An 18,628-nucleotide genomic window follows, 5' to 3' on the forward strand; every position below is an offset into this window, starting at 1 on the left:
AATTGGATGTTTTTTGTGTAGTTTTTTTAATAATATGGATAAATATGAAAAAGTACAAGGTAAAAAAAGTGTTTTATGGCAATAATTTTTTTTAAAGATAGTTTATTAGATTTTCAAGGGTTTTGTTCCAAATATACGATATGTAGAATACATTTAAAGTAATCATAACAATTTTTTTTGAATGTCATTAAGCAAGCAGGGCACTCAAAGATGACGAAATTTGTAGTTTGCTGTTAAACCATTGCCACGTGGGTTATTATTTGCTTTATTACCATGGTGTACATCTATTTTAGTACGTATGGTTGCATAAGTGCGTTTTTTTAACTGACCGGTTTTTATATCGATGAATCTCTTCAGAACTGCGTAACTTTTTTTATTCAGAAGCTCTAAACTAATAAATTGGATGTTTTTTGTGTAGTTTTTTTAATAATATGGATAAATATGAAAAAGTACAAGGTAAAAAAAGTGTTTTATGGCAATAATTTTTTTTAAAGATAGTTTATTAGATTTTCAAGGGTTTTGTTCCAAATATACGATATGTAGAATACATTTAAAGTAATCATAACAATTTTTTTTGAATGTCATTAAGCAAGCAGGGCACTCAAAGATGACGAAATTTGTAGTTTGCTGTTAAACCATTGCCACGTGGGTTATTATTTGCTTTATTACCATGGTGTACATCTATTTTAGTACGTAGGATTGGTATAAATGCGTTTTTCAACTGACCGGTTTTTATATCGATGAATCTCTTCAGAACTGCGTAATTTTTTTATTCACTAGCTCTAAACCAATAAATTGGATGTTTTTTGTGTAATTTTATTAAAAATATGGATAAATATGAAAAAGTACAAGGTGAAAAAAGTGTTTTATGGCAATAATTTTTTTTAAGTATAGTTTATTAGATTCTCAAGGGTTTTGTTCCAAATATACGATATGTAGAATACATTTAAGGTAATTATAACAATTTTTTTTGAAATTTCACCTGAATCAAGTTGTTCCTTTATCTTTGTTGTAATTATTATTTTCGTTTACTTCTTATCACAGTTTTCACTATCATAAAATGTTTAAATTGCGAAAAATAGTTCTAAAAAAGTGCCGGTAATCGACACTAAATATTTATTTGCATCTTATTAAAATTAAAGTATGTCCTTCGAGTTTCTACTCAACTATCAACAGAAAATGGGTAATTTGAATTCAGTGGAGAGAGGGAGAAATTTTTTTTCGGTTACATTATAGAATCAAATCATATCTCTGTTATTGTGTAATCACGGGTTCTCGACTTTATTTATTTTATTTAGAAACAATGTTAAAATGTAATAATTGTCGCGTATTCATGTCATTTTCTTAATCTCACAAAAGAAAATATATTTTCTCATTTTATAGTCGTGATTTTTTTGATTTACTATGGATATAGGATACACTTTGAAAAATGAAAATCCGAAGAAGACATCGAGTTTGTTATCGAAATTATTCTTCGGGTGAGTTTTTATTCTAATTTCCATTATTAACCCTGCGGCAATGGTGAGAGGATGGGTCCAGTAGTACCAAATTATCCCGCGCTCATCCCAAAAGACCTTCCCTGCAGATGGAACGGTCTTCGTCTTCTTTGGAGTCGATTCTCCCTTTTCAGTCCATGTTTTGGTTGTTCTGTGGTTTGGTTATTGCCTAACAATCGATGGAAACATCTTCAAGACGCTGTTGACCAAATCGACGATCTTTTCCGGAAGTTTCGACGAGCAGATCATTGATATAAACTATAAAGAGAGTCGATGACAAGATGCAACACCAGCGTTTACCTCAAATCTTTCCGAGGTGTCTCCATCGACATAAATCTGGATGAATCATGATATTTCTTCGTAAAAACAGCAGCTTGAGTCTTTCAATCAGATTTCTTCCACTCCAAAACGTTTTGAAGATCGGTATTGATGGAAATTGTTGTTGTATACGAATTTCGGTGTTAATCGAGTTGATTAAGGCGGTTTATTTGAACTACGACACCAGCGGGTTATCGTAGGCGAAATTATAGATCGTGTGTGCAGTTTCGACGAGTGGATAGTTGATATACACTATAAAGAGAGTAGATGACAAGATGCAACACCAGCGTTTACCTCAAATCTTTCCGAGGTGTCTCCAATGAAAGCGATTTGGATGGATCATGAAGTTTCTTAGTAAAAACAGCAGCTTGAGTCTTTCAATCAGATTTCTTCCACTCCAGAACGTTTTGAAGATCGGTATTGATGGAAATTGTTGTTGTATACGAATTTCGACGTTAATCGAGTTGATTAAGGCGGTTTATTTGAACTACGACACCAGCGGGTTATCGTTGGCGAAATTATAGATCGTGTGTGCAGTTTCGTCGAGTGGATAGTTGATATACACAATAAAGAGAGTCGATGACAAGATGCAACACCAGCGTTTACCTCAAATCTTTCCGAGGTGTCTCCATCGACATAAATCTGGATGAATCATGATATTTCTTCGTAAAAACAGCAGCTTGAGTCTTTCAATCAGATTTCTTCCACTCCAGAACGTTTTGAAGATCGGTATTGATGGAAATTGTTGTTGTATACGAATTTCGGTGTTAATCGAGTTGATTAAGGCGGTTTATTTGAACTACGACACCAGCGGGTTATCGTAGGCGAAATTATAGATCGTGTGTGCAGTTTCGACGAGTGGATAGTTGATATACACTATAAAGAGAGTAGATGACAAGATGCAACACCAGCGTTTACCTCAAATCTTTCCGAGGTGTCTCCAATGAAAGCGATTTGGATGGATCATGAAGTTTCTTAGTAAAAACAGCAGCTTGAGTCTTTCAATCAGATTTCTTCCACTCCAGAACGTTTTGAAGATCGGTATTGATGGAAATTGTTGTTGTATACGAATTTCGACGTTAATCGAGTTGATTAAGGCGGTTTATTTGAACTACGACACCAGCGGGTTATCGTTGGCGAAATTATAGATCGTGTGTGCAGTTTCGTCGAGTGGATAGTTGATATACACAATAAAGAGAGTCGATGACAAGATGCAACACCAGCGTTTACCTCAAATCTTTCCGAGGTGTCTCCATCGACATAAATCTGGATGAATCATGATATTTCTTCGTAAAAACAGCAGCTTGAGTCTTTCAATCAGATTTCTTCCACTCCAGAACGTTTTGAAGATCGGTATTGATGGAAATTGTTGTTGTATACGAATTTCGGTGTTAATCGAGTTGATTAAAGCGGTTTAATTGAACTACGACATCAGCGGATTATCGTCTGCGAAATTATAGATCGTGTGTGCAGTTTCGACGAGTGGATAGTTGATATACACTATAAAGAGAGTAGATGACAAGATGCAACACCAGCGTTTACCTCAAATCTTTCCGAGGTGTCTCCAATGAAAGCGATTTGGATGGATCATGATATTTCTTCGTAAAAACATCAGCTTGGTTCATTCAATCAGATTGCTTCCACTCCAGAACGTTTTGAAGATCGGTATTGATGGAAATTGTTGTTGTATACGTATTTCGACGTTAATCGAGTTGATTAAGGCGGTTTATTTGAACTAAGACACCAGCGGATTATCGTCTGCGAAATTATAGATCGTGTGTGCAGTTTCGTCGAGTGGATAGTTGATATACACAATAAAGAGAGTCGATGACAAGATGCAACACCAGCGTTTACCTCAAATCTTTCCGAGGTGTCTCCAATGAAAGCGATTTGGATGGATCATGATATTTCTTCGTAAAAACATCAGCTTGGTTCATTCAATCAGATTGCTTCCACTCCAGAACGTTTTGAAGATCGGTATTGATGGAAATTGTTGTTGTATACGAATTTTGATGTTAATCCAGTTGATTAAGGCGGTCTATTTGAACTACGACACCAGCGGGTTATCGTAGGCGAAATTATAGATCGTGTGTGCAGTTTCGACGAGTGGATAGTTGATATACACTATAAAGAGAGTCGATGACAAGATGCAACACCAGCGTTTACCTCAAATCTTTCCGAGGTGTCTCCATCGACAAAAATCTGGATGAATCATGAACTTTCTTCATAAAAACAGCAGCTTGGGTCTTTCAATCAGATTTCTTCTACTCCAGAACGTTTTGAAAATAGGTATTGATAGAAATTGTTGTTGTATACTATGTTAATCGAGTTGATTAAGGCGGTTTATTTGAACTACGACATCAGCAGGTTATCGTCGGCGAAATTATAGATCGTGTGTGCAGTTTCGTCGAGTGGATAGTTGATATACACAATAAAGAGAGTCGATGACAAGATGCAACACCAGCGTTTACCTCAAATCTTTCCGAGGTGTCTCCATCGACAAAAATCTGGATGAATCATGTGTGCAGTTTCGACGAGTGGATAGTTATACAGTAAACAGACTTGAAGGGATCGATCTACAAACCGTTATATAGAATTTTGGCATGCCTAACTGTGTCAAAAACCTTCGACATGTCGATTGGTCGGGATTCCTCATATTTTTTCATCAATTTTTAGTACAGAAAAAAAACACGAGCTCAAATTTTGAAGACATCGTTTATTTACAAACTTTTTTCTCTAATTATTGGATACACTGGCATTGAACTAAATTTATTCTAAATTAAACAAAAATAAAGAAAAAACAATGCACGATATTTTCCTTTTATTTGTATATTTTAATCCTACGATGTTAACAAAACCTTCAAAGATAAATCTTTACATTTGATAAATTCATTGTCATATTTTTTTTTAACTTTTAGGTGGTTGATACCCTTGATAACTAAAGGTAGTAAACAAAATTTGGAACTTGGTGATCTATACAAACCATTAGATAGAGACAAATCAAAAATACTGACCGATAAACTGGAGAAAAATTGGAAAAACGAATTGACCAAATCTACCGCGAAAGGCAAAACCCCCAGTTTATTGAAAGCGATGACCAAAACTTTCTATTTCGAATATATGATCAGTGGAATGGTTTGGGGATTTTCGAATATTGTTCTTGTGTGAGTTTTAACCACATTAATTTGACGTATTCGATGACGGTTCCAGAAGTACCTGGCCCGACAAAGAAAACACAGAAATTTTCTTAATTTTTCCACCCCTTTACCTCCACAGCGATGTTCAACAAGTTCCACACCCTTTTTATAACAAGAATCGACGTATTTTCAAATTCAGTGATATTTTTTCAAACAGTACTACCGCCATCTCTAGGTCAAGCCAAATACTTTTGGAACCTCGTATACAATTCACTTGGAAATTGAGATATCGAAATGAATTAAAAAAAAGAATGTTCAGAAAGGATTGCGCAACATTTGAACATCGGAAAACATTTTCCTTTATCGACGATTCACTTTACAGGGTGTCCTAAATGAAAGTATACTATATATTATTTTCGTTCGCCCCTTGTATATAATAAAAAACGAAATAACTGAAGATTGTATCTGAAGAATTACATCCCTTATATGATTAGCTACAATTTAAAAAAAAATTTGCTAAAATTGACCGAATGGTTCGTAAGATAAAGACTAAAATATATTTGGGCTGAAAGATTCGTAGACTTATACATAGATGGCGCTATTAGTATTAAATTCATGCATTCGAGTATAAATTTTGAAGCTGTTGTTTTATTCGATTTCTATATAAATTTCAATATTTCAGATGTTTGAGACCATATTTTCTATCGAAATTATTACAAATATTCACGATTAAAAGCGACGAGGTAAATAACGCCCTGTATATATACAGCGCGGCACTTATGACCGTTTCAATATTCAATATATTCATTTATCATCATATCAATTTGGAATTCAAATCTGTGGGGATGAGGGTTCGGATAGCATCGTCTTCGTTAATATACCGAAAGGTAAGTACGTACGAAAAGTATTTTGACATTTGGACTGTCATTTTATCCTGATATATCTCCATTTTATGAGATAGTTAATGTTGTGCCATTTTAGATAACGAGATTAAACCAAACGTCTTTAGGGGAAACAACAGCAGGTCAACTGGTCAATTTACTTTCGAACGATGTGAGTAGATTCGATTACGCGTTTTTGTTTTTACACACGTTTTGGATGATGCCTTTCCAAACGGCAATTGTGACATATCTGATGTGGCAACAAGTCGGGATATCAGCCTTAGCTGGTCTAACGGTGATGGTAATCGTATCTTTACCTTTACAAGGTACATTGGTTCGTCGTTAAATTGGAATTTCTGGAACCCTTGGTTATATTCATACTGAACAAACTGTTCACACTACCGCTACACCAACACTCACTATTACACCGTCTAATACACCGCGCAATTACATTCAGTATCTGAAGACGATAACTTTGTTACCGAAACAGTCTTCGGTCTCGTCGAAACGCGCGTCAGACAATGTAATTGGGAGTTTTGGTATAAACAGTCTTCGGTCTCGTCGAAACGCGCGTCAGATAGTGTAATTGGGAGTTTTGGTGTAAAAAGTCTTCGGTCTCATCGAAACGTACGTCAGACAATGTAATTGGGAGTTTTGGTATAAAAAGTCTTCAGTCTCGTCGAAACGCGCGTCAGACAATGTAATTGGGAGTTTTGGTATAAACAGTCTTCGGTCTCGTCGAAACGCGCGTCAGATAGTGTAATTGGGAGTTTTGGTGTAAAAAGTCTTCGGTCTCATCGAAACGTACGTCAGACAATGTAATTGGGAGTTTTTGTATAAATAGTCTTCGGTCTCGTCGAAACGCGCGTCAGATAATGTAATTGGGAGTTTTGGTGTAAACAGTCTTCGGTCTAGTCGAAACGCGCGTCAGACAATGTAATTGAGAGTTTTGGTATAAAAAGTCTTCAATCTCGTCGAAACGCGCGTCGAAACGCGCGTCAGACAATGTAATTGGGAGTTTTGGTATAAAAAGTCTTCAGTCTCGTCGAAACGCGCGTCAGACAATGTAATTGACAGTATTGGTGTAAACAGTCTTCAATCTCGTCGAAACGCGCGTCAGACAATGTAATTGGGAGTTTTGGTTTAAAAAGTCTTCAGTCTCGTCGAAACGCGCGTCAGACAATGTAATTGGGAGTTTTGGTATAAAAAGTCTTCAGTCTCGTCGAAACGCGCGTCAGACAATGTAATTGACAGTATTGGTGTAAACAGTCTTCAATCTCGTCGAAACGCGCATCAGACAATGTAATTGAGAGTTTTTGTATAAATAGTCTTCGGTCTCGTCGAAACGCGCGTCAGATAGTGTAATTGGGAGTTTTTGTATAAATAGTCTTCGGTCTCGTCGAAACGCGCGTCAGTTTACTTGGAAATGTTGGTGTAGTGGTAGCGCGAACAGTTTGTTCGGTATTAGCTCATATTAGCGTAATTGACGTCGTTCCGTCCCTAATTTTATTTCAGGTTTCGTGGCTCAGTTTGTGGGTAAATTAAGATACGACGTTTCGAAGAAAACTGATAACCGAGTAAAGTTAATGGGTGAAATAATTTCGGGTATACAAGTCATCAAGATGTACGCTTGGGAAAAACCTTTCGAAAAACTTGTAAAAGCGGCTAGAAAAAGGGAAATCAAAGCTGTAACTCTAGCCTCCTATTGCAGATCGATTTTCATCAGCTGCATCGTTTTTTTGGATAGAGCCGCTCTTTGCAGTACAATCATTTGCTTTGTTTTACTCGGTGAGCGAAGATTTTTTCGAAAATTCCTCATTTTTTTTTCGATTCGCGTCGTTTTTAGGTAACGGCGTGACCGCCGACGTAGTTTTTTCCGTAGCGCAATCTTTCAACATCCTCCAATTAACCCTGGCGGTGATGTTTCCCATGGCTATTTCACTTGGAGCCGAAGCTTGGGTTTCCGTACACAGATTACAACAATTTTTAATCATGGAAGAAAAGCGAGACGTCGTTTTAGATAAAATGCAACGCAAAGGAATCGTTTTAACAAAAATTAACGCATCTTGGACTTTACAAAATAGAACTTTACGTGATATAAATCTCGAAATACCCCCGGGGATTCTTTGTGCCGTAATAGGACCAGTTGGAGCAGGGAAAAGTTCACTATTACAAGTAATCGATATTAACTGATTAATTTCTGTTTATATTTATTATTATTATTGCGAATTTTCAGCTTCTCTTGGGGGAATTGCCGATAAAATCTGGTAAAATTCAAATGGGGGGCGAGATTTCCTATTGTTCCCAAGAACCGTGGCTTTTCCAATCGACTGTGAGGAATAACATTCTATTTGGTAACGAATTTGATAAATTTTGGTACGAAAAAGTCGTAAAAGTCTGCGCGTTGGAACGAGATTTCGCGCAATTTCCACAAGGAGATAGAACGATCGTTGGAGAAAAAGGGGTGTCTTTGAGCGGGGGACAAAGAGCCAGGATTAACCTAGCCAGAGCTATTTATAAAAAAACCGATATTTATCTGCTGGACGATCCGCTATCTGCCGTCGATACCCACGTGGGAAACCATCTATTCGACCAATGTATTCAAAATCATTTACACGGGAAAACCAGGATTCTGGTGACACATCAGTTGCAATATTTGAAAAAAGCGGGGTTGATAATAGTTTTCAACAATGTAAGTAAAATAGAAACAAAGTTTTAGTATTTTTTCTGACCCCTAACACACCCGTGATTGGTCCAAGCTCGGAGTATGCCTCCATGGCAGCGACCGAAGACCTAGAGGGCGATTTGGGGTGGTACCTTTGGGGTTATGGAGTGACCTGGAGGTAAAGAGAAGATTTCGAACTAGACTTCCTATTCCCAAACTCAAACAACCCACAACAAACAACAATATAATTTTTTTTAATACAAAAATCGGATCATTTTTCATAACCTAATAAAAATTTAACCTAGGGGAAGATTGAAGCACAAGGAACCTTCGAAGAACTTTCCAATTCAACATTGGACTTTACAAAATTATTGGTAGTCGCTGACGAAGTAGCGGACAAACAAGAAATTGCGACAGATACTGAAAGGAGAATCTCGAATTTTCAAAAACAACTTTCCAGAGAATCCTCGAGACGTTCTTCGAAAATATCGAATGTCAGTGTAAGTTTTTTTTTCAAAATTTATTTATTACTCCATAAACATTAAATAGAAGATTAATAATAGAATAAATTTGATTGCTACACTCTGTATATTACTTAATTTGAGTTCAAAGTCTCGTCGAAACGTTTTTTTTTTTTTGGTTTTTAGAACGATTTTTCCGATTTAATGAATAATCAAATAGATGAAGGAGAATCTGCAAGTGATCTCGATATAAATCCATTCAAACATTATCTTTTAGCCACGAAAAGTACTTTCATATTGATGATTCTTATTTTTTTACTCATATCATCTCAAGGTTTTTGCTCTATAGTAGATCTATGGTTAACTTACTGGTAAGTTTAATTGAATATTCGACTTTTTATATACAACAAACAAGTTTTTGCCAATAAAAACATACTTATTTTAATATACTGTACATTATACATGTATTTTTAAATGTTTTTCATAAAAAAGTTAACTTGAATTGTTTAAAATTATATCGTCCATCTGTTTTTTCTCTACTCAATTTTTAGATATTTTAGACGTAAATTTGATATTCACTTTCATTTTTTTTATAAACACATTTGTTCTTATCATGTAATGAAAAATAAAATGAAATAATTTAGACAGAAGCTTACCTTGATGATTACAAAAAACTTTGTACAAAATCAGGATTACAAATATATGTAACTATAAGTAAATTACGAAAACCAGCACTAGAAAACCACAATATAATAATAAATATAACAAATTGATATAAATAATAAAAATTATAACACAAATAAAACAAAACAGAACGAACTCAACATGTAAACAACAATATAAACACAAAGAAACTTCTAGATCTAACGTCAGAATACGGAACCTTTTCCTATTATTAACCACTACAGGATTCGTTGATTATCATTGGTCAATACGGAACTTTTTCCTATTATTAATCACTACTTGTATATTATTGATTTTCTTTGGTCAATATTAATCACCTGTTTAATAACGTCTAACAGAAGAACGAATTTATTTTGTTTTTCTTAAATCTTTTGAATTAATATAAATTGATTTTCAATTAACATCCAGTACTAAATCGATGTTATTTTATTTGATTAATAAATGCAGTGATAGGCAACACTTCATACACTCCGATGTATAAATGATTGCATAATTTTAGGACTTCCCAAGAAGAAACGAAAAACTTGAAACATACTGACGTACAAGAAGAATTAATTTTATCTCTAAACACGACGAATATTTTAAATTATCAATATAATATAACACCTCCATTATATAACGAAAATATTTTTGAAACCATAGAAATCAATGGGGAAATGACAACCTTATTGAAAACAAATTTCGCCATGTATGTTTATGGTGGTTTAGTGATGGGATCTATATTAGTCACGTTCATGAGATCGTTTTTGTTTTTCAAAGTTTGCATGATGTCTTCCGTGAATTTACATTCGGAAATATTCAGTAGATTATTGAAAGCGCCTATGAGATTTTTCGATATCAATCCCAGCGGACGTATTCTCAATAGATTCGCTAAAGATATGGGTGCCATAGATGAAATATTACCAAGGATTTTATTGGATACAATCCAGGTGAGAATACACGTTTTGTGAGGTTAGTTTTCGGTCCATCGATCTCAGAACGCTTTATCGGTAGTGTAGAGTACAACGCAGCTACGCGCATGGATTTTAATAAACGTATTTTCATTATAGTCCGATAGAATTAGCTTAAAAAACGGGATAGCCTTGTATTAATTCCTAATAAGCTAAAAATTCATATGAAATATAATTGTATATTTATAATGATATCTGAAGTTTCCCAACCGATTTTTTGGGTGGAAAAATTTTTATACAAGGTTGAATATATTTAAAAAAAATTTTTTGGGGGGGGATTTCTCATCGAAATGGGTATTTTTATGATATACAAATTTATAGACTACGTATTTATTGCTTTTTTACGTAAAATTCGTCGTTTCTGAAAAAATTAATTTTGAAAACTTGTGAAACGTACAATTACTTTGTCTATGGCTGATTAAATACCGAAGAAACTATGTTAAAAAACGCGCCTGGCGTCATAAAAATTAGATACGCGTTGGGATTGAACTTAAATATTTTACGTATAAATTTGTGTTCTATGTCATTTGTCAAAATGTAGGGTTATATAAGTGAATTTACGTATAACGCAGCTTACTTTTTACACTAACACGCTACACACTGACACGCAGATGGCGCTGCAATTGTCAAATACATACGACGTTTAAGTAGTACCAACTTTTAAAAGATTATGTGCGAAATTTGATATGACATATCGAGTAGTCATAAAAATTAGATACGCGTTGGGAGTGAACTTAAATATTTTACGTATAAATTTGTGTTCTATGTCATTTGTCAAAATGTAGGGTTATATAAGTGAATTTACGTATAACGCAGCTTACTTTTTACACTAACACGCTACACACTGACACGCAGATGGCGCTGCAATTGTCAAATACATACGACGTTTAAGTAGTACCAACTTTTAAAAGATTATGTGCGAAATTTGATATGACATATCGAGTAGTCATAAAAATTAGATACGCGTTGGGAGTGAACTTAAATATTTTACGTATAAATTTGTGTTCTATGTCATTTGTCAAAATGTAGGGTTATATCAGTGAATTTACGTATAACGCAGCTTTATTCCAGATTCTACTGGTTTTAGTTGGGATATTAGTGAATATTGGCGTTTCGAGTCCGTATATGATTATCCTAATGGTGATTTTGGGTTTTGTATTCATTAAATTTAGATCTTGGTATCTATCGACAGTGAAAGTTCTCAAGCATTTGGAAGGAGTCAGTAAGTATGTTTCCGTGAATCGAAATTTTTGATTAAACGCGCTAAAAACGCATCATTATTCGTGTCTCTTCAAAAATTGAAGTGTACGAACGTTACGCTCTACGCTCTCCCCCGATGAGAACGTCGGCGCTATAGAAGAACTGATTGTGAAAGACTGACGCAGTACTGTACGCGATATCTTAGGTAGTATTTCACTATTTCACTATTGCACTACACTACACCACTATACACCACTAAATTCCGGATATTAAACGCGCGTCTATGGAGGGGAGGATAAGAAGGCGGACGTTAGCGGGGGATGTGTTGGGCGCCGTGTTTTGGGACGTAGGAGGTTGGGAAACAGCCTCCTTATAGTCCCGATTCGTCGCCGAGTGCGACTAAGCATGGTTCATTGGAAGAGGCGCTTGGCGATGCGTGTATATTTGACGCGCCGTTTTTAAAAACGTTTCTCATAATATATAAAAGCTGCAGTTGGGGAAAATAAATAATAACACGAATTTTGTATTGTATAATTTATTATTTCAGCTAAATCTCCAGTATTTTCGCATTTGAATTCGACTCTTAATGGTATAGTCACCATAAGAGCTTCGAAGACTGAAGATATCTTGAAAGACGAGTTCGACGCACATCAGGCAAGTACTGAATCTTATTGACCCGCCTGAAGGACGAATAAAAACTTGTTTCTTATTTTTTTCTTGAAAATAACTTTTGGTCTTGGTGTTATTTCTAGGACGTGCACACGGCAGCTTGGTATTTAACAATCGGATGCATGGATTCCTTCGGATTATGGCTTGATATACTTTGTATAATATTTTTAGCTTGTATAATTGTATTTTTTCTCATTTTACATACGTGTAAGTACTGTTTTAATCATTTCGTTTCTAAGGTTAGCAACTAACTATATTTTACGATCTATTTTTAAAAAAATTCGTTCGATTCAAATTTTTCTCATACTTTATATTGAAGGTTCATTTGCACAATCAAAATTTCACGTTAATACGTTTTTGTATGTGTGGTTTTGGGGCGTCGGATCTAATCTAACTACTGGTCTACGTTAGTACAACCTAAACTATAAGAACGAACCCAACAATCGCACTAAATCTTCCACCTCTTCGTGTACCATTAGAGAAAAACATCTCACTAAGAATAAATCATCAGGGATAATCGTTGAAGCTTCAATGGTCAACTGATGATGCTGGGAGGCAAGCTTGAAGATTCTGTATCTAACCACAAATTACGAAACTTCAGCGAATCAAACCTGGAGGGGCGTGAAATATCTTCGGCAGTCGAGAGACATAATTTCACAGCTTCTCCATAGTTAGACCAAGAGATTTTACCACCTCCACAGCTTCTGAGTAATTGCCAAATCATTCAACTGCCCTTCCATAGTTAAAACAATGGGTTTTAGTACTCAAACAACCTCTAGAATATGGGCTAGATCATACTATAGCTTCTCCATAGTTAGACCAAGAGGTTTCACCACCTCCACAGCATATACCAAGACGTTTCACCACCTAGATAGCATCTAAATATTTGCCTGATCATGCAACAGCTTCTCCATAGTTGGATTAAGATAAAATAGATAGACCAGAGGATTTCAAAACTTCTTAGCTTTTGCCAAATCATTCAACGACCTCTCCATGGTTAAAACAATGGGTTTTAGTACTCAAACAACCTCTAGAATATGGGCTAGATCATACTATAGCTTCTCCATAGTTAGACCAAGAGGTTTCACCACCTCCACAGTATATACCAAGACGTTTCACCTCCTAGACAGCTTCTAAATATTTGCCTGGTCATGCAACAGCTTCTCCATAATTAGACCAAGAGGTTTCACCACCTCCACAGCATATACCAAGACGTTTCACCACCTAGACAGCATCTAAATATTTGCCTGGTCATGCAACAGCTTCTCCATAGTTGGATTAAGATAAAATAGATAGACCAGAGGATTTCAAAACTTCTTAGCTTTTGCCAAATCATTCAACGACCTCTCCATGGTTAAAACAATGGGTTTTAGTACTCAAACAACCTCTAGAATATGGGCTAGATCATACTATAGCTTCTCCATAGTTAGACCAAGAGGTTTCACCACCTCCACAGTATATACCAAGACGTTTCACCTCCTAGACAGCTTCTAAATATTTGCCTGGTCATGCAACAGCTTCTCCATAATTAGACCAAGAGGTTTCACCACCTCCACAGTATATACCAAGACGTTTCACCTCCTAGACAGCTTCTAAATATTTGCCTGGTCATGCAACAGCTTCTCCATAATTAGACCAAGAGGTTTCACCACCTCCACAGCATATACCAAGACGTTTCACCACCTAGATAGCATCTAAATATTTGCCTGATCATGCAACAGCTTCTCCATAGTTGGATTAAGATAAAATAGATAGACCAGAGGATTTCAAAACTTCTTAGCTTTTGCCAAATCATTCAACGACCTCTCCATGGTTAAAACAATGGGTTTTAGTACTCAAATAACCTCTAGAATATGGGCTAGATCATACTATAGCTTCTCAATAGTTAGACCAAGAGGTTTCACCACCTCCACAGCATATACCAAGACGTTTCACCACCTAGATAGCATCTAAATATTTGCCTGATCATGCAACAGCTTCTCCATAGTTGGATTAAGATAAAATAGATAGACCAGAGGATTTCAAAACTTCTTAGCTTTTGCCAAATCATTCAACGACCTCTCCATGGTTAAAACAATGGGTTTTAGTACTCAAACAACCTCTAGAATATGGGCTAGATCATACTATAGCTTCTCCATAGTTAGACCAAGAGGTTTCACCACCTCCACAGTATATACCAAGACGTTTCACCTCCTAGACAGCTTCTAAATATTTGCCTGGTCATGCAACAGCTTCTCCATAATTAGACCAAGAGGTTTCACCACCTCCACAGTATATACCAAGACGTTTCACCTCCTAGACAGCTTCTAAATATTTGCCTGGTCATGCAACAGCTTCTCCATAATTAGACCAAGAGGTTTCACCACCTCCACAGCATATACCAAGACGTTTCACCACCTAGACAGCATCTAAATATTTGCCTGGTCATGCAACAGCTTCTCCATAGTTGGATTAAGATAAAATAGATAGACCAGAGGATTTCAAAACTTCTTAGCTTTTGCCAAATCATTCAACGACCTCTCCATGGTTAAAACAATGGGTTTTAGTACTCAAACAACCTCTAGACTATGGGCTAGATCATACTATAGCTTCTCCATAGTTAGACCAAGAGGTTTTACCACCTCCACAGCTTCTGAGTAATTTCCTAATCCTTCCAACAGTTTCTTATGAACATTGATGGTGTTTTTGGTCAAATTGAGGTGTACACGACATCGATGCTTAGAGAGGTGGTTGGATTAGTGTTTGGGGAAGCGCTGTACTTCTTGGAAACACACCCAAGTGACTAACCGTGTTATATGTTTGGTTTATCGTATTATTTAATCGACTTTTCGATTTTTAGATTCGAATGTAAATGGTAGTTTAGTAGGTTTGGCAATATCGCAATGTCTAATTTTAACGGGGATGTTGCAATTCGGTACCAGACAAAGCGCCGAGGTCATTAATCAATTGACTAGTGTGGAAAGAGTACTCCAATATACTAAAATAGATAACGAAGGTCCTTTCGAAACTCCCAAAGGTAAATTCCGACTTGACGTGATATCTAATCAACGGTTTCGCTTTTAATTCTTATGGGAAACTGATTTAGAGCTTTATTTATCGTCTAAATTGGCCTGGACGAATTAAAATGAAAGATATTTTCTTCTATTTCAGAAAAAATACCGAAAAACGTCTGGCCGATTGAAGGACGCGTCGAATTCCGGGACGTATCTATGAAATACGTAGAGGACGATCCACCCGTTTTGAAAAATTTGAATTTTTCAATTTATCCAGGGCAAAAAGTAAATCTAATCCATCGATAGTGTCGGAAACGAGATTTTTTTGCGTTATATTTCTAGATCGGTATAGTAGGACGTACGGGTGCGGGTAAATCCTCTTTAATAGCAGCTCTATTCCATCTAGCTCCTTTGGAAGGATCAATTTTCATCGATGGGATCGATACCAAGAGTCTCGGACTTGCGGATTTGAGGAAAAAAATTTCTATAATACCCCAAGAGCCCGTTTTATTTTCGGCTTCGTTGAGATACAATTTGGATCCTTTCGATGAATTCGACGACGAAAAAATTTGGAATGCTTTGGAACAAGTCGGTGACATCACGTAATTTGACGTAATCTATTGTGTTAATTGTTTTTTTTAAGGTTAAATTGAAAGGCAGCGTCGATTCATTGGATTTCAAAGTGGCGGAGGGAGGATCGAATTTCAGTTTGGGACAGAGGCAGTTGGTATGTTTGGCTAGGGCGATTTTGAAAAAAAATCGAATACTAGTTTTGGACGAAGCAACCGCTAATGTAGACCACAGGTATTTATCACTTTTAAATTGTAATCGTTCAGTATAGGATTGATTTAACCATAAACACCAAGGGAGGATTTCAAAGAAGAAAAAGAAGAAAAATTGATGAAAGATAGTAAAAGGGAAGATGTTATCTACAAACAGAGCATTAAATTCATCTAAAAACACCCATAGGATCAAGATACAGCTCTAGATTTGTCAATCTTCCATTATCTTGATATTCTTTACCGTACCGAGTCAAATAAAGTAGCAAACTTTGGAATAATTCAAGAAATTGATGAAAGATAGTAAAAGGGAAGATGTTATCTACAAACAGAGCATTAAATTCATCTAAAAACACCCATAGGATCAAGATACAGCTCTAGATTTGTCAATCTTCCATTATCCTGATATTCTTTACCGTACCGAGTCAAATAAAGTAGCAAACTTTGGAATAATTCAAGAAATTGATGAAAGATAGTAAAAGGGAAGATGTTATCTACAAACAGAGCATTAAATTCATCTAAAAACACCCATAGGATCAAGATACAGCTCTAGATTTGTCAATCTTCCATTATCCTGATATTCTCTACCTTATCGAGTCAAATGAAGTAGCAAACTTTGGAATAATTGGAGAAATTGATGAAAGACAGTGAAAGTGAAAATGTTATCCACAAACAGAGCATTAAATTCATCTAAAAACACCCATAGGATCAATATACAGCTCTAGATTTGTCAATTTTCCATTATTCTGATATTCTCTACTGTATCGAGTCAAAAGAAGTAGCAAACTATGGAATAATTGGGGAAATTGATGAAAGACAGTGAAAGGGAAGATGTTATCCACAAACAGAGCATTAAATTCATCTAAAAACATCCATAAGATCAAGATACAGCTCTAGATTTGTCAATCTTCCATTATCCTGATATCCTATACCGTATCGAGTCAAATGAAGTAGCAAACTTTGAAATAATTGGAGAAATTGATGAAATATAGTGAAAGGGAAGATTTTGTCCACAAACAGAGTATTAAATTGATCTAAAAACACCCATAGGATCAAGATACAGCTCTAGATTTGTCAATCTTCCATTATCCTGATATTCTCTACCATATCGAGTCAAATGAAGTAGCAAACTTTGGAATAATTGGAGAAATTGATAAAAGACAGTTAAACAAAAGATGTTCTATAATCCTGATGTGTTTTTTTTGTTAAATCAACCTCAGTAACTTGATCTACTTCTAGCGGTGTTCCCCTGTAGATTCGTTCAAGTTTCATGTTTGGAACTTTCCTCGAAACTGTGAAAAGTTTGGTTCCCCTGCAAACAGAGGATTGTTGTTTTATTGCTATTTACACTTGGAAATCTTGTTCCAGGACTGATGCTTTGATCCAAGCGACCATACGTGAAACATTTGCCGATTGTACAGTATTAACTATAGCTCATAGATTGAACACTATCATGGATTCTGATAAAGTGCTAGTGATGAGTTTTGGAGTGATGATTGAATATGATCATCCATATAAACTGTTGCAAATGGAAGATAGTCACTTTCACAAAATGGTTTTAGAAACAGGTCCAGCAATGACATCTCAGTTGAAAAAAATAGCTAGAGATGCTTATGTGGAGAAAGACGAGGAACAACATCGATTTAATGATAAATTTTATTAAAATAACGAATAAATATTTTAGTTTTATAACTTTTTTTATTGTAAATACTACCAAATCAATATTATTTCATCTCCACACATTTCTAACCTAATAAGAGTCGTTTTTATTAAAATTTTCATCAAAATTTTTCAATTATTTTATATGAAACTTGTAATTCACGACTAGAATAACTTTTTTTGGAAATGAGATTCGAAAAAAGCACATTTTAATCTATAAGATATAATTATTGCAAATGGATCTTCAATATCAAGTTAGGGCTAAAATAGCTGATTTATACGCAAAAAAGCTGCGATTATATACGAAATTAATGAATTTTACACGATTTGTATCCTTAGAAAACCCCATTATGATAAACAGTTACCAAACTGTATGTAAACTGAAAACTAATCCATATTAATTTGAATTTTACTTACATTTTCTACACAAATTCTAAATCCGTTTAAATGTTATCACCGTATTCACTACACAATCATATAAAACTTGTCACATTTTTATCTCGTTATTAATTTTATATTCCAAAACACAACTCACTATTTACCAGGTAAAGAAATTACGCCATTTTTTTATTAGTGAGAAACCGGTAACGTACAACCATAGATAACTTTAAAGTACGGAGGTACTATTTAACCAAGTAAAATTGTATAAAGTTTCACAATAGATAAATGTAAGAAATGAAATTGTTTTTCAAAATTGTATTAGAATAATAACTTCGCAAGCTCTATTTTTTAGCAC

At 35.3% G+C, this 18,628-nt stretch overlaps 1 protein-coding gene across 1 annotated transcript; it reads left to right on the forward strand.

Annotated features, from left to right (window-relative positions):
- Positions 1–1,080: 1,080 nt before the first annotated feature.
- On the forward strand, positions 1,081–17,922 carry LOC130891947 (ATP-binding cassette sub-family C member 4-like). The gene is made up of 18 exons (XM_057797060.1): positions 1,081–1,478; positions 4,733–4,978; positions 5,634–5,838; positions 5,933–6,158; positions 7,348–7,620; positions 7,679–8,007; positions 8,069–8,524; positions 8,803–8,997; positions 9,145–9,329; positions 10,142–10,571; positions 11,664–11,814; positions 12,340–12,446; positions 12,545–12,668; positions 15,301–15,477; positions 15,612–15,739; positions 15,797–16,042; positions 16,098–16,258; positions 17,602–17,922. Exons 1-18 carry the CDS (start codon positions 1,405–1,407, stop codon positions 17,894–17,896), a joined length of 4,008 nt encoding a protein of 1,335 aa, XP_057653043.1. The 5' UTR covers positions 1,081–1,404; the 3' UTR covers positions 17,897–17,922.
- The last annotated feature ends 706 nt before the right edge of the window (positions 17,923–18,628 follow it).

The sequence above is a fragment of the Diorhabda carinulata genome, chromosome 3, assembly GCF_026250575.1.
Source record: "Diorhabda carinulata isolate Delta chromosome 3, icDioCari1.1, whole genome shotgun sequence".
Classification (NCBI taxonomy): Eukaryota; Metazoa; Arthropoda; class Insecta; order Coleoptera; family Chrysomelidae; genus Diorhabda; species Diorhabda carinulata.

Excerpts from the sequence above, each read along its gene's own strand:
- LOC130891947 (XM_057797060.1), top strand. The coding sequence starts at position 1,405 with ATGGATATAGGATACACTTTGAAAAATGAAAATCCGAAGAAGACATCG. Across the intron at positions 4,979-5,633 it reads TTTTCGAATATTGTTCTTGT|ATGTTTGAGACCATATTTTC; the intron begins GTGAGTTTTAAC and ends TCAATATTTCAG. Across the intron at positions 9,330-10,141 it reads GATCTATGGTTAACTTACTG|GACTTCCCAAGAAGAAACGA; the intron begins GTAAGTTTAATT and ends GCATAATTTTAG.